We start from the raw sequence: 13,450 nt of genomic DNA, 5'->3' as shown, positions 1-13,450 counted from the left end.
CAGATAAGAGTATATGAAGGAGCAAGTAAAATACTAAAAGGGTGGCAGCCACCCCAGGAAAATATGCTTTAACCAAATCAGAAGAGAACCCAAATCATGAGAGGGGAGAAAGGGGATAAAAAGAGGTTCAAAAAGAAAGAAAGAAAAAAGAATTAAAAAAAAGAAAATGAATAAAGAAAAAAAAATAAAAAAGAAAAAATATATATATTAGATAAACTAGTTTAAAAAACGTTAAAAAAGAAAAGGGTAAAAGTTAAAAAAAAATTTTAGCAGAAGAGAAAAAAAATGAAAAAGAAAAAAATTAAATTAACTGCAAGACGAAAGAATCACAGGGAAAAAGCCATGAGTTCCGTGCTTGGCTTTCTCCTCCTCTGGAATTCCGCTGCTCACCTTGGTATTGAAACCGCACTCCTTGGTAGGTGAACTTGGTCTTGGCTGGATTTCTTGTTGATCTTCTGGGGGAGGCGCCTGGTGTAGTGATTCTCAGGTGTCTTTGCCCCAGGTGGAATTGCACCGCCCTTACCAGGGGCTGAGTAATCTGCTCGGGTTTGCTTTCAGGAGCTTTTGTTCCCTGAGCGCTTTCCGTAGAGTTCCAGAGGACGGCAATACAAATGGCGGCCTCCTGGTCTCCGGCCGGAGGAGCCGAGAGCCCGGGCCCCACTCCTCAGTGTGCCCTCAGAGAACAATGCCCAGTAACTCCCGTCTGCCTGACCTCTGGCCTTGCTCCGAGCTCACCGAGCCTGCGACCGGTTCAAGGTAACCCCGAGCTGTGATCTTACTGTTGGCTCTGTCTCTGTAGCCGGTTTTCCTGTACCAATACCCACAAGTTCTGCAACACTCAGACATCTCCGATCCTTCTGTGACCCTGCGGGACCTGAGGCCACGCTGATCCCGCGTGGGCTTTGCCCCGGTTTAGCCTCTGGAGAGATGTCCCTCAGCGGAACAGACTTTTAAAAGTCCTGATTTTGTGCTCCGTTGCTCCGCCGCTTGCCGGGAGCCGGCCCCTCCCCCCGGGGTCTATCTTCCCGTCGCTTTGGATTCACTTCTCCGCCGGTCCTACCTTTCAGAAAGTGGTTGTTTTTCTGTTTCCAGAATTGCTGTTCTTCTTCTCTTCGATCTGCCGATGGATTTGCAGGTGTTTGCAATCTTTAGATAAGCTATTTAGCTGATCTCCTGCTAGCTGAAGTAGTCTCAGCCTGCTACTTCTCCGCCATCTTGACTCCTCCCCTTTGCAAGCATTTCTATCTTTTTGTTTCAGTTGTAGAATTTAGTGATTCATCACTTTCATACAAAACCCAGTGCCCTCCTTAATACCAATGACCCATTTAGCCCATACTCCCTGCCCACCTCCCCTCCAGCAACCCTCAGTGTGTTCTACATAGTTAAGAGTCTGTTTTATGGTTCGCCTCTCTCTTTCCCCTCATGTTCATCTGTTTCATTTCTTAAAATCCACACAAGTAAAATCACATGGTATTTATCTTTATCTGACTTATTCACTTAGCATAATACTCTGTAGCTCCATCCAAGCTGTTGCAAATGCTAAGATTTCATTCTTTTTTGTGGTAATAGTCCATATAACCACATACATGTATATGGAATGTATATATGGAATATCACATCTTTATCCATCCTTCAGCTGATGAACATTTGCACTCTTCCCATAATTTGGCTATTGTTGATAATGCCCCTATAAACACTGGGGTATAAAAATTGTTTAAACATTAAAAAATACCTTTGGAGACATATCTTGAAAGAAGTTGCTGTGGGTGATATCGAAGAGGTTACTGCCTATGTTCTCCTCTAGGATGCTAATGGATTCCTGTCTCATGTTGAGGTCTTTTATCCATTTTGAGTTTATCTTTGTGTATGGTATAAGAGAATGGTTGAGTTTCATTCTTCTACATATAGCTGTCCAATTGTCCCTGCACCATTTATTGAAGAGACTGTCTTTTTTCCACTGTGTATTTTTTCCTGCTTTGTCGAAGACTATTTGACCATAGAGTTGAGGGTCCATATCTGGGCTCTCTACTCTGTTCCACTCTTCTATGTGTCTGTTTTTATGCCAGTACCATGCTGTCTTGGTGATTACAGCTTTGTAGTAAAACTTAAAATCGGGTAACGTGGTGCCCCCAGTTTTATTTTTGTTTTTCAACATTTCCTTAGTGATTCGGGGGTCTCTTCTGATTCTATATGAATTTTTGGATTATTTACTCCAGCTCTTTGAAAAATACCAGTGGAATTTTTATCAGAATGGCATTAAAAGTATAGATTGCTCTAGGAAGTGTAGACATTTTAACAATGTTTATTCTTCCAATCCAAGAGCATGGAATGGTCTTCCATCTTTTTGTGTCCTCTTCGATTTCTTTCATGAGTGTTCTGTAGTTCCTTGAGTACAGATCCTTTACCTCTTTGGTTAGGTTTATTCCCAGGTATCTTATGGTTCTTGGTGCTATAGTAAATGGAATCAATTCTCTAATTTCCCTTTCTGTATTTTCATTGTTAGTGTATAAGAAAGCCACTGATTTCTGTACATTGACTTTGTATCCTGCCGCATTACTGAATTGCTGTAAGAGTTCTAGTAGTTTGAGGGTGGAGTCTTTTGGGTTTTCCATATAAAGTATTAAGTCATCTGTGAAGAGAGAGAGTTTTTCTTCATTGCCAATTTGGATACCTTTTATTTCTCTTTGTTGTCTGATTGCTGTTGCTAGGACTTCTAATACTATGTTGAACAAGAGTGGTGAGAGTGGGCATCCTTTTCCTGTTCCTGATCTCAACAGGAAGGCTGTGAGCTTTTTCCCATCGAGGATGATATTTGCTGTGGGTTTTTCATAGATTCAAAAATGTTCCCTCTATCCCTTTACTTTGAAGCGTTTTAATCAGAAACGGATGCTGGATTGAGAGGACCATGTGGTTCTTCTCTCTTCTTTTATTGATTTGTTCTATCACATTGATTGATTTGCAAATGTTGAACCATCTTTGTAACCCAGGGATGAATCCCACCTGGTCATGGTGGATAATCTTTTTAATGTGCTGTTTGATCCTGTTTGCTAGGATCTTGTTGAGAATCTTAGCATCCATATTCACCAGTGATACTGGTTTGAAATTCTCCTTTTGGGTCTTTGCCTGGTTTGGGGATCAGGATAATGCTGGCTTCATAAAAAGAGTCTGCAAGTTTTCCTTCTGTTTCACTTTTTTGAAACCGCTTCAGGAGAATAAGTGTTATTTCTTCTTTGAAAGTTTGGTAGAATTCCCCAGGGAATCTTTCAGGTCCCGGGCTCTCGTGTTTTGGGAGGTTTTTGATCACTGCTTCAATCTCGTTACTAGATATCAGTCTATTCAGGTTGTCAGTTTCTTCCTGGTTCAATTTTGGGAGTTTATAGTTTTCCAGGAATGCATCCATTTCAACTAGGTTGCTTAACTTACTGGCATATAACTGTTGATAATAACTTCTGATGATTGTTTCTATTTCCTTGGTGTTAGTTGTGATCTCTCCCTTTTCATTCACAATTTAATTAATTTGAGCCTTCTCTCTTTTCTTTTGGATTCATGTGGCCAATGGTTTATAAATCTTATTGATTCTTACAAATACCTCACCCATCTAGCAAGAAATTTCAGAATGCACAAGCCAACAATAAAGTGGGATTCAGAATCCCATGATTTTCTGTTTTGTAACCTGGATGGGGAACACAGAAGAGTAGAAAGGCTTAGAGCCAAGAGATGGGGGATTTTAATAGCAGACCCACACATAAAGAGGGAAGAAAGCAGATCCTAGGGAAACACCATTAGAAAAAGTCTCTTCTTGAACTCTGTAACTGACAAATCCAAGCCACAAGCTATCAAGGTGAACAAGTTTAGTGACTTAATAACTAATGTTTTCTCAATGATAATGTATTAGATTGGTAATTCTCTGGCTTACAAAATGAATGGTTTAGTCATCTTGGGGAAGTTTGTTGTAATGGGAAGTTCCTTATTTTCTTATAATTAAAAAGCTAATCTATCATTTTTTTAATCATAGGTCTTGATTTTCCTCACTATGCCACAACCCTCATAGATAGTATCTTACTAATGCTTCCTAGTTACAACTTTGCAATGTGTATCAGTAAATTCTTTGATGACTATGAGATGAAAAATCTGTGTGCCAGGCAAATTCCAAGTATACTTGTGAAGTGCAATAAAACATGTGAGTATCTCAGGCTCCATGGGTCCTTAAAAGTAATCTATTCCTTTCCAGGTGTTCACATTTAACATTATTGTGGAAGATAAACCTGTCCTTCCTCCAATGGAGATAGTCAGGCTTGCTGTTTTGAACGGTTTTCTGTACCAAAGTTTTTCTGTACCAAAATTATTTTCATAGACTGTGGGGATAAAGAGAAGTCTCAAAATAAAATCTAAGATAAATTTCATGAAGTCACCACCAGATTTAGAATGAGTTACTCCTAGTAACTCACATACTATGTGAAAATAGTTTTACATACATTATTTTAAGCTCTCAGAACACCCTACAAGTTAGCCATTATTATCTCAGTTTAATAAATGAGGAAACTGAACCTGTTACTAAACTGAACATTAAATGAGTTCTCTGGGCCATTTACCTGTGTCACACAGGTAAAGGAAGGTAAATTCACAGCCATATCAAAATCAGGAAATAATACATTCTACTGAATTATCTAATTTCATATTTTAAATTGATTTTTAAAATTGAGAAATAGCAAGCATATTTACTCTGAATGTGCGTGTATGTATGTATGTGTGTGTGTGTGTGTGATTCATTCTGAAACAAAATAATTTATATGTTGCCACAGAAAGAAAAATGTAATCATATTTACCTAAATAAGAAATACCAAATAGATTATATTTCCAGGGTACCTGAGTGGCTCCATCAGCTTAGCATCTGCTTTTGGCTCAGGTCATGATCCCAGGTCCTAGAATTGAGCCCCACATTGGGCTCCCTGCTCAGCAAGGAGTCTGCTTCTCCCTCTTCCCCCTGGTCATGCTCTTTTTCTATCTCTCTCTCAAATAAAAAATAAAATCTTAAAAAAAAAAAATCCAAATGGATTATATTTTCTTACAATCTCTGAATAAGAAAAACTATATTACATTTTAGTTTATATCATATTTTGACCATAAATTCCTCTCTCTGATTTTTAAGAATGACTCTGTTCAGTTATTATTTATATACCTCAGTCACAAGTTTTAATTAATTTATTTTACTTACTATTTTTAAGAATCTTATAAAGCTGTACAAACATTACCACAAACCAATGTTAGAATATTTCCATATCTGAAAAAAATCCCTCAGGCCTGTTTCCAGTTAATTTTCATTACCACATATAGTCCAGACATCCTCTGCCTCTATAGGTTTAATATTTCTGGATATTTCACATAAATAGAATCAGTTGCATGTATAAGTACAAGTGCATATATCCCTTTGAATCAGTATTTTTGTATCCTTGGTTAAATACCTAGTAGTGCAATTGCATTTTATATAAACTAAATTTAAATTTAAAGAAAAACTTGGGAGGAAAAATCATTCACCACAATCAAATGGGATTTATTCCTGATTTGCAAGGGTGGTTCAATATTTATAAATCCATCAACATGATGCAGCATGTTAATAAAAGAAAGGATAAGAATATTATGATCATTTCCCTAGATGCAGAAAAAGCATCTGACAAAATACAATATCAATTCTTTTCTTTCTTTTCTTTTTTAAAAATTAATTTATTTATTTTCAGAAAAAACAGTATTCATTATTTTTTCACCACACCCAGTGCTCCATGCAATCCATGCCCTCTATAATACCCACCAGCTGGTACCCCCAACCTCCCACCCACCCCCGCCCCCGCCACTTCAAACCCCTCAGATTGTTTTTCAGAGTCCATAGTCTCTCATGGTTCACCTCCCCTTCCAATTTCCCTCAACTCCCTTCTCCTCTCCATCTCCCCTTGTCCTCCATGCTATTTGTTATGCTCCACAAATAAGTGAAACCATATGATAATTGACTCTCTCTGCTTGACTTATTTCACTCAGCATAATCTCTTCCAGTCCCATCCATGTTGCTACAAAAGTTGGGTATTCATCATTTCTGATGGAGGCATATTTTTAATTTCTTGAGGAATCTCCACACTGTTCTCCAAAGAGGCTGCACCAACTTGCATTCCCCAACAGTGTAAGAGGGTTCCCTTTTCTCCACATCCTCTCCAACACATGTTGTTTCCTGTTTTGTTAATTTTGGCCATTCTAACTGGTGTAAGGTGATATCTCAATGTGGTTTTAATTTGAATCTCCCTGAGGGCTAGCGATGATGAACATTTTTTCATGTGTCTGATAGCCATTTGTATGTCTTCATTGGAGAAGTCTCTGTTCATATCTTCTGCCCATTTTTTGATATGATTGTCTGTTTCGTGTGTGTTGAGTTTGAGGAGTTCATTATAGATCCTAACAAAAGAGGTAATGGATCTATACTTGAGGAACTACAGAACACTCATGAAAGAAATTGAAGAAGACACAAAAAGATGGAAGACCATTCCATGCTCTTGGATCAGAAGAATAAACATTGTTAAAATGTCTATACTGCCTAGAGCGATCTGTACTTTTAATGCCATTCTGATCAAAATTCCACCAGTATTCTTCAAAGAGCTGGAGCACATAATCCAAAAATTTGTATGGGATCAGAAGAGACCCCGAATCGCTAAGGAAATGTTGAAAAACAAAAATCATGTTACCTGATTTCAAGCTTTACTACAAAGCTGTGATCACCAAGACAGCATGGTACTGGCATAAAAACAGACACATAGACCAGTGGAACAAAGTAGAGAGCCCAGATATGGACCTTCAACTCTATGGTCAATTAATCTTGGACAAAGCAGGAAAAAATATACAGTGGAAAAAGGACAGTCTCTTCAATAAATGGTGCTGGGAAAACTGGGCAGCTATATGTAGAAGAATGAAACTCGACCATTCTCTTATACCGTAAACAAAGATAAACTCAAAATGGATAAAAGACCTCAACGTGAGACAGGAATCCATCAGAATCCTAGAGGAGAACATAGGCAATAATCTCTTTGATATCAGCCACAGCAACTTCTTTCAAGATATGTCTCCAAAGGCAAAGGAAACAAAAGCGAAAATAAACTTTTGGGACTTCATCAAAATCAAAAGCTTCTGCACAGCAAGGGAAACAGTCAACAAAACAAAGAGGCAACCCACGGAATGGGAGAAGATATTTACAAATGACAGTACAGACAAAAAGATGATATCCAGGATTTTTTTTAAATTTATTTTCAGTATAACAGTATTCATTGTTTTTGCACCACACCCAGTGCTCTATGCAATTCGTGTCCTCTCCAATACCCACCACCTGGTTCCCCCATCCTCCCACCCCCCACCCCTTCAAAACCCTCAGGTTATTTTTCAGAGTCCATAGTCTCATTGTTCACCTCCTCTTCCAATTTCCCTCAACTCCCTTCTCCTCTCCATCTCCCCTTGTCCTCCATGCTATTTGTTATGCTCCACAAATAAGTGAAAGTATATGATAATTGACTCTTCGGCTCAGGTCATGATCTCAGGGTCCTGGGATCGAGTCCCACATCGGGCACTCTGCTCGGCGGGGAGCCTGCTTCCCTCTCTCTCTCTCTCTCTCTGGCTGCCTCTCCGTCTACTTGTGATTTCTCTCTGTCAAATTAATAAATAAAATCTTTAAAAAAAAAAAATTGACTCTGCTTGACTTATTTCACTCAGCATAATCTCTTCCAGGCCGTCCATGTTGCTACAAAAGTTGGGTATTCATCCTTTCTGATGGAGGCAAAATACTCCATAGTGTATATGGACCACATCTTCCTTATCCATTCATCCGTTGAAGGGCATCTTGGTTCTTTCCACAGTTTGGTGACCGTGGCCATTGCTGCTATAAACATTGGGGTACAGATGGCCCTTCTTTTCACTCCATCTGTATCTTTGGGGTAAATACCCAGGAGTGCAAATGCAGGGTCATAGGGAAGTTCTATTTTTAATTTCTTGAGGAATCTCCACACTGTTCTCGAAAGAGGCTGCACCAACTTGCATTCCCACCAACAGTGTAAGAGGGTTCCCCTTTCTCCACATCCCCTCCAACACATGTTGTTTCTTGTCTTGTTAATTTTGGCCATTCTAACTGGTATAAGGTGATATCTCAAGACAGCATGGTACTGACATAAAAACAGACACATAGACCAGTGGAACAGAGTAAAGAGCCCAGATATGGACCCTCAACTCTATGGTCAATTAATCTTTGACAAACAGGAAAAAATATACAGTGGAAAAAAGACAGTCTCTTCAATAAATGGTGCTGGGAAAACTGGGCAGCTATATGTAGAAGAATGAAACTCGACCATTCTCTTATACCGTAAACAAAGATAAACTCAAAATGGATAAAAGACCTCAACGTGAGACAGGAATCCACCAGAATCCTAGAGGAGAACATAGGCAGTAATCTCTTCGATATCAGCCACACCAACTTCTTTCAAGATGTCTCCAAAGGCAAAGGAAACAAAAGCGAAAATAAACTTTTGGGACTTCATCAAAATCAAAAGCTTCTGCACAGCAAAGGAAACAGTCAACAAAACAAAGAGGCAACCCACAGAATGGGAGAAGATATTTGCCAATGACAGTACAGACAAAAGGTTGATATCCAGGATCTATAATGAACTCCTCAAACTCAACACACACAAAACAGGCTATCATATCAAAAAATGGGCAGAAGATATGAACAGACACTTCTCCAATCAAGACATACACATGGCTATCAGACACATGAAAAAATGTTCATCATCACTAGCCCTCAGGGAGATTCAAATTGCAACATCAATTCTTTTTTTTTTTTTTGATAGAAACCTTTAACAAAGTAGTATTAGAGGGAACATAGCTCAACATAATAAAGGCCATATATGGAAAACCCACACCTAATTTCATCCTCAATAGGGAAAAACAGAACTTTTCCTCTATGTTCAGGAAGAAGAGAAGGATTCCACTCTTTTTTTTCTTCCAAGATTTTACTTCAAATTAGTTAACATATGTAGTGTTGGTTTCAGGAGTAGAATTTAGTGATTCATCGCTTACATATACACGTGCCTTCTTTAATGACCATCATTTAGTTCATGCTTCCACCTACCTTTCCTCCAGCAACTCTGTGTGTTTTCTAAGTAAGTCTCTTATTGTTTGCCTTCCTCTCTGTTTTTCTTATTTTATTTTTCTTTCCCTTCCCTTATGTTCATGTTTTATTTCTTACATTCCACTTATGAGTGAAACCATGTGGTGTTTGTATTTGTCTGACTGGCTTATTTCATTTAGCCTAATACACTCTAGTTCCATGCATATTATTGAAAATGACAAGCTTTCATTCTTTATGATAGCTGAGTAATATTCCATTCTATAGACCCCATCCTCGTGTGTGTGTGTGTGTGTGTGTGTTTGTGTTTAAGAGACTTACTGTAGATTTATTTATTGTGTTATGTTAGTCACCATACAATACATCATTAATTTTTGATGTAGTGTTCCAAGATTCATTAACACCCAGTGCTCCCTGCAATACATGATAAATGGGACTGAGATATACCACATCTTCTGTATCCATTCATCAGTTGGATATTTAAGCTTTTTCCATAGTTTGACTATTATTGATAGTGCTGCTATAAACATTTGATTGCAAGTGCCCCTTTTCATCCATTTTTTGTAAAGGATGTCCACTCTTAGTCAACATAGTAGTGGAAGTCCCAGCCACAGCAATCAGACAACAAATAGAAATAAAAGGCATCCAAACTGGCAAGGAAGGAGTAAAACTTTTACTATTTGCAGATGACATGATATTGTATATAGAAACTCCAAAAGACTACTGTGTCCCTTTGCATCCGTTTTTTTAAAGGATGTCCACTCTTAGTCAACATAGTACTGGAAGTCCTAGCCACACAAATCAGACAACAAATAGAAATAAAAGGCATCCAAATTGGCAAGGAAGAAGTAAAGTTTTCACTATTTGCAGATAACATGATATTGTACATAGAAACTCTAAAAGACCACTGAAAAACTACATGAATTCAGAAAAGTTGTGGGATACAAAATCAGTGTACAGAAATCTTTTGCATATATAGACCAATAACGAAGCAACAAAAAGAGAAATTAAGGAATCAATTCTATTTATAATTGCACAAGAAACAGTAAGATGCCTAGGAATAAACCTAATCAAAGAGGTGAAAGGCTTATACTCTGAAATCTATAAAACACTGATGAAAGAAATTGAATATGACAGAAAGAAATGGAAAGACATTCCATACTCAAGGACTAGAAGAACAAATACTGTTTAAATGTCCATACTACCCAAAACAATCTCCACATTTAACACAACCCCTATCAAAATACCACCAGCACTTTTCACAAAACTAGAACAAATAATCCTAAAATTTGTATAGAGCCACAAAAGTTCCCAAATAGCCAAAACATCCTTGACATTGTTTTCTTAATTTTATTTTCTGCTACTCACTGCTTGTATATGGAAATCCAAATGATTTTTTGTATGTACTTAAAATACTGTGACTTTTTGGTCTTATATCCCGTGCAATGAATTGACTCGTTTATTAGTTTTAATAGTTTCTTGTTGATTCCTTAAGATTTTTCCCATATGGAGGGTTATGTTTTTTGTGAATACCCTTACTTCTTCCTTCCAAAATTAAGGTTTTATTTTTTCTTTCTTTTTTTATTATTTATTTTAGTTGGCATACAGTACATCATTAGTTTTTGATGTAGTGTTCCATGATTCATTATTTGCATATAGTGCTTATTACAACCTGTGTCCTCCTTAATACCCATCAGCATTCTACCCATCCCCCTCTGCTCTGAAACCCTCAGATTGTTTCCCGAAGTCCATAGCCTCTCAAGGTTCATTTCCCCCTCTGATTTCCACCCCTTCAGTTTTCTTACCTTCCCCTAATGTCCTCTGTGCTATTCCTCATGTTCTGCATATGAGTGAAACCATATAATTGTCTCTCTCTGCTTGACTTATTTCACTTACCTTAATCCCCTCCAGCTCCACCCATATCTATGTAAATGGTGGGTATTCATCCTTTCTGATGGCTGAGCAGTATTCCATCGTATATATGTACCTGTCTTCTTTATCCATTCATCTTCTTAAAGGCATCTTGACTCCTTCCACAGTTTGGCTATTGTGGACATTACTGCTATGAACATTGGGATGCATGTGCCCCTTCTTTTCACTACATCTGTATCTATGGGGTAAATACCCAGTAGTGCAATTGCTGGGTCACAGGATAGCTCTATTTTTAAATTTCTGAGAAACCTCCATATTGTTTTCCAAAGTGGCTGTACCAACTTGCACTCCCACCAACAGTTGTAAGGGGGTTCCCCTTTCTCCACATCCTCTCCAACATTTGCTGTTTTCTGTTTTGTTAATTTTTGCCATTCTAACTGGTGCAAAGTGGTATCTTATTGTGGTTTTGATTTGAATTTCCCTGATGGCTAATGATGGTGAACATTTTTTCATGCGTCTGTTAGTCATTTGTATGTTTTCTTTGGAGAAGTGTCTGTTCATGTTGTCTGCCCATTTTTTGGCTGGATTATTTGGTTTTCAGGTGTTGAGTTTGAGAAGTTCTTCATAGATATTGGATACCAGCCCATTTGCAAATATCTCCTCCCATTCTGTGGGTTGCCTCTTAATTTTGTTGACTGTTTCCTTTGATGTGCAGTAGCTTTTTATCTTGATGAGGTCCCAAAAGATCATTTTTGCTTTTGTTTTCTTTGCCTTTGGAGACAGGTCTTGAGAGAAGTTGTTTGCCTGATGTTGAAGACATGTTCTCCTCTAGGATTTTGTTAGATTCCTGTCTCACACTGAGGTCTTTTACCCAGTTTGAGTTTATCTTTGTGTATGGTGTAAGAGAATGGTCCAACTTCATTCTTCTGTATATAACTGTCTAATTTTCCCAGCACCATTTACTGAAGAGACTGTCTTTCTCCATTGGATATTTTTTCCTGATTTGTTGAAAATTAGTTGACCATAGAGTTGAGGGCCCATTTCTGGAGACTCTATTCTGTTCCATTGAACTATGTGTCTGTTTTTGTGCTAATACCATGCTGTCTTGGTGATCACAGCTTTGTTATATAGCATGAAATCAGGCAACATGATGTCCCCAGTTTTGTTTCTCTTTTTCAACATTTCCTTGGACATTCAGGGTCTTTTCTATATTTTATTTTACTGACTAGAACTTCCAGTACAGTGTTGAATAGAGGTGATGGAAATAAACATCCTTGCCTTGTTCCCAGTCTTAAGAGGAAAGCAATCCAGTCATTCATCATTAAGTATGATTTTTAGCTGTAGGTTTTTCATAGATTCTCTTTATAAGTTTGAGAAGATCTATTCTATTCCTAGTTTATTAATAGTTTTTGCCTTGAGTGAGATCAAGTGCTTTTTCTGTGTCTTTAGATATATTAAAATGTTAATATAATGTCTTAAGTTAATTGATTTTTCTGATGTTTAACCATATTGTTTAAGAGGACTCTGATGTTAATTTTATTTCCTTTTGCCAATAGCCTCTGAAAACTTCTATCTTCAGAAAATCATTATCTTTAATGTTGTGAAATTGTATCATGAACTATCCAGACATCGATTTTCCCCCTTCATTTTGTTTAGCATTTGATGGCAATTTCAACCCAAAAGTTCTAGTCCTCATTAAGTGCTAGGAGACAATCTATAATTTCATTTATCACTTTTCCTCCATCCCTTCTCTTTTCTCTTTCTTTTTTTTTTAAAGATTTTATTTATTTATTTGACAGAGATCACAAGTAGGCAGAGAGGCAGGCAGAGAGAGAGAGGAGGAAGCAGGCTCCCTGCTGAGCAGAGAGCCCGACGCGGGACTTGATCCCAGGACCCTGAGATCATGACCTGAGCCGAAGGCAGCGGCTTAACCCACTGAGCCACCCAGGTGCCCCTCTTTTCGCTTTCTTGAACTCTTACTATTTGCTGTACCTTGTATTCTAATACTGAGGAAGACAGGTCTCTGGTTTCACACGGCTTTTATTGTAAGGGTTGGGACAGGTGGGAAAAAATTAAAAGGTTAGAACATAAAAACAGTGGTCGCATGTAGAAATAAAACAATAAGAGGGATAAATGAGGTAATTGGATAGAGTAACACAGGCACCTGGGTGGTTCAGTCAGTTAAGTGTCTGCCTTGAGCTCAGGTCATGATCCCCAGGATCCTGGGATTGAGCCCTGTGTCAAGCTCCCTGCTCAGTGGGGAGCCTGCCTCTCCCTCTACCTCTTCCCTTCCCCCTGCTTTCCCCCTTTCTTATGCTGACTTTCTCTCCCAAAAATATAAAATCTTTCTTAAAAAGTAATTTAGGCTACTCAAGATAGAACATTTATAGAAGACATCTCTGCAGAGTGGTATTGGATCTGATGACTAAAAGA

At 38.1% G+C, this 13,450-nt stretch overlaps 1 protein-coding gene across 1 annotated transcript in view; it reads left to right on the top strand.

Moving 5' to 3' along the window:
- LOC131819762 (phospholipid-transporting ATPase ABCA3-like) overlaps nucleotides 1-13,450 on the top strand; it is a 187,998-nt gene that overhangs the window by 130,622 nt on the left and 43,926 nt on the right. The window contains exon 23 of the mRNA XM_059155049.1: nucleotides 4,016-4,180. Coding sequence (XP_059011032.1) covers nucleotides 4,016-4,180 — 165 coding nt within the window. The remainder of the gene's footprint in view (nucleotides 1-4,015; nucleotides 4,181-13,450) is intronic.

The sequence above is a fragment of the Mustela lutreola genome, chromosome 17 (assembly GCF_030435805.1).
Source record: "Mustela lutreola isolate mMusLut2 chromosome 17, mMusLut2.pri, whole genome shotgun sequence".
Lineage (NCBI taxonomy): Eukaryota > Metazoa > Chordata > Mammalia > Carnivora > Mustelidae > Mustela > Mustela lutreola.
This window is presented reverse-complemented; position numbering and strand designations above follow the sequence as displayed.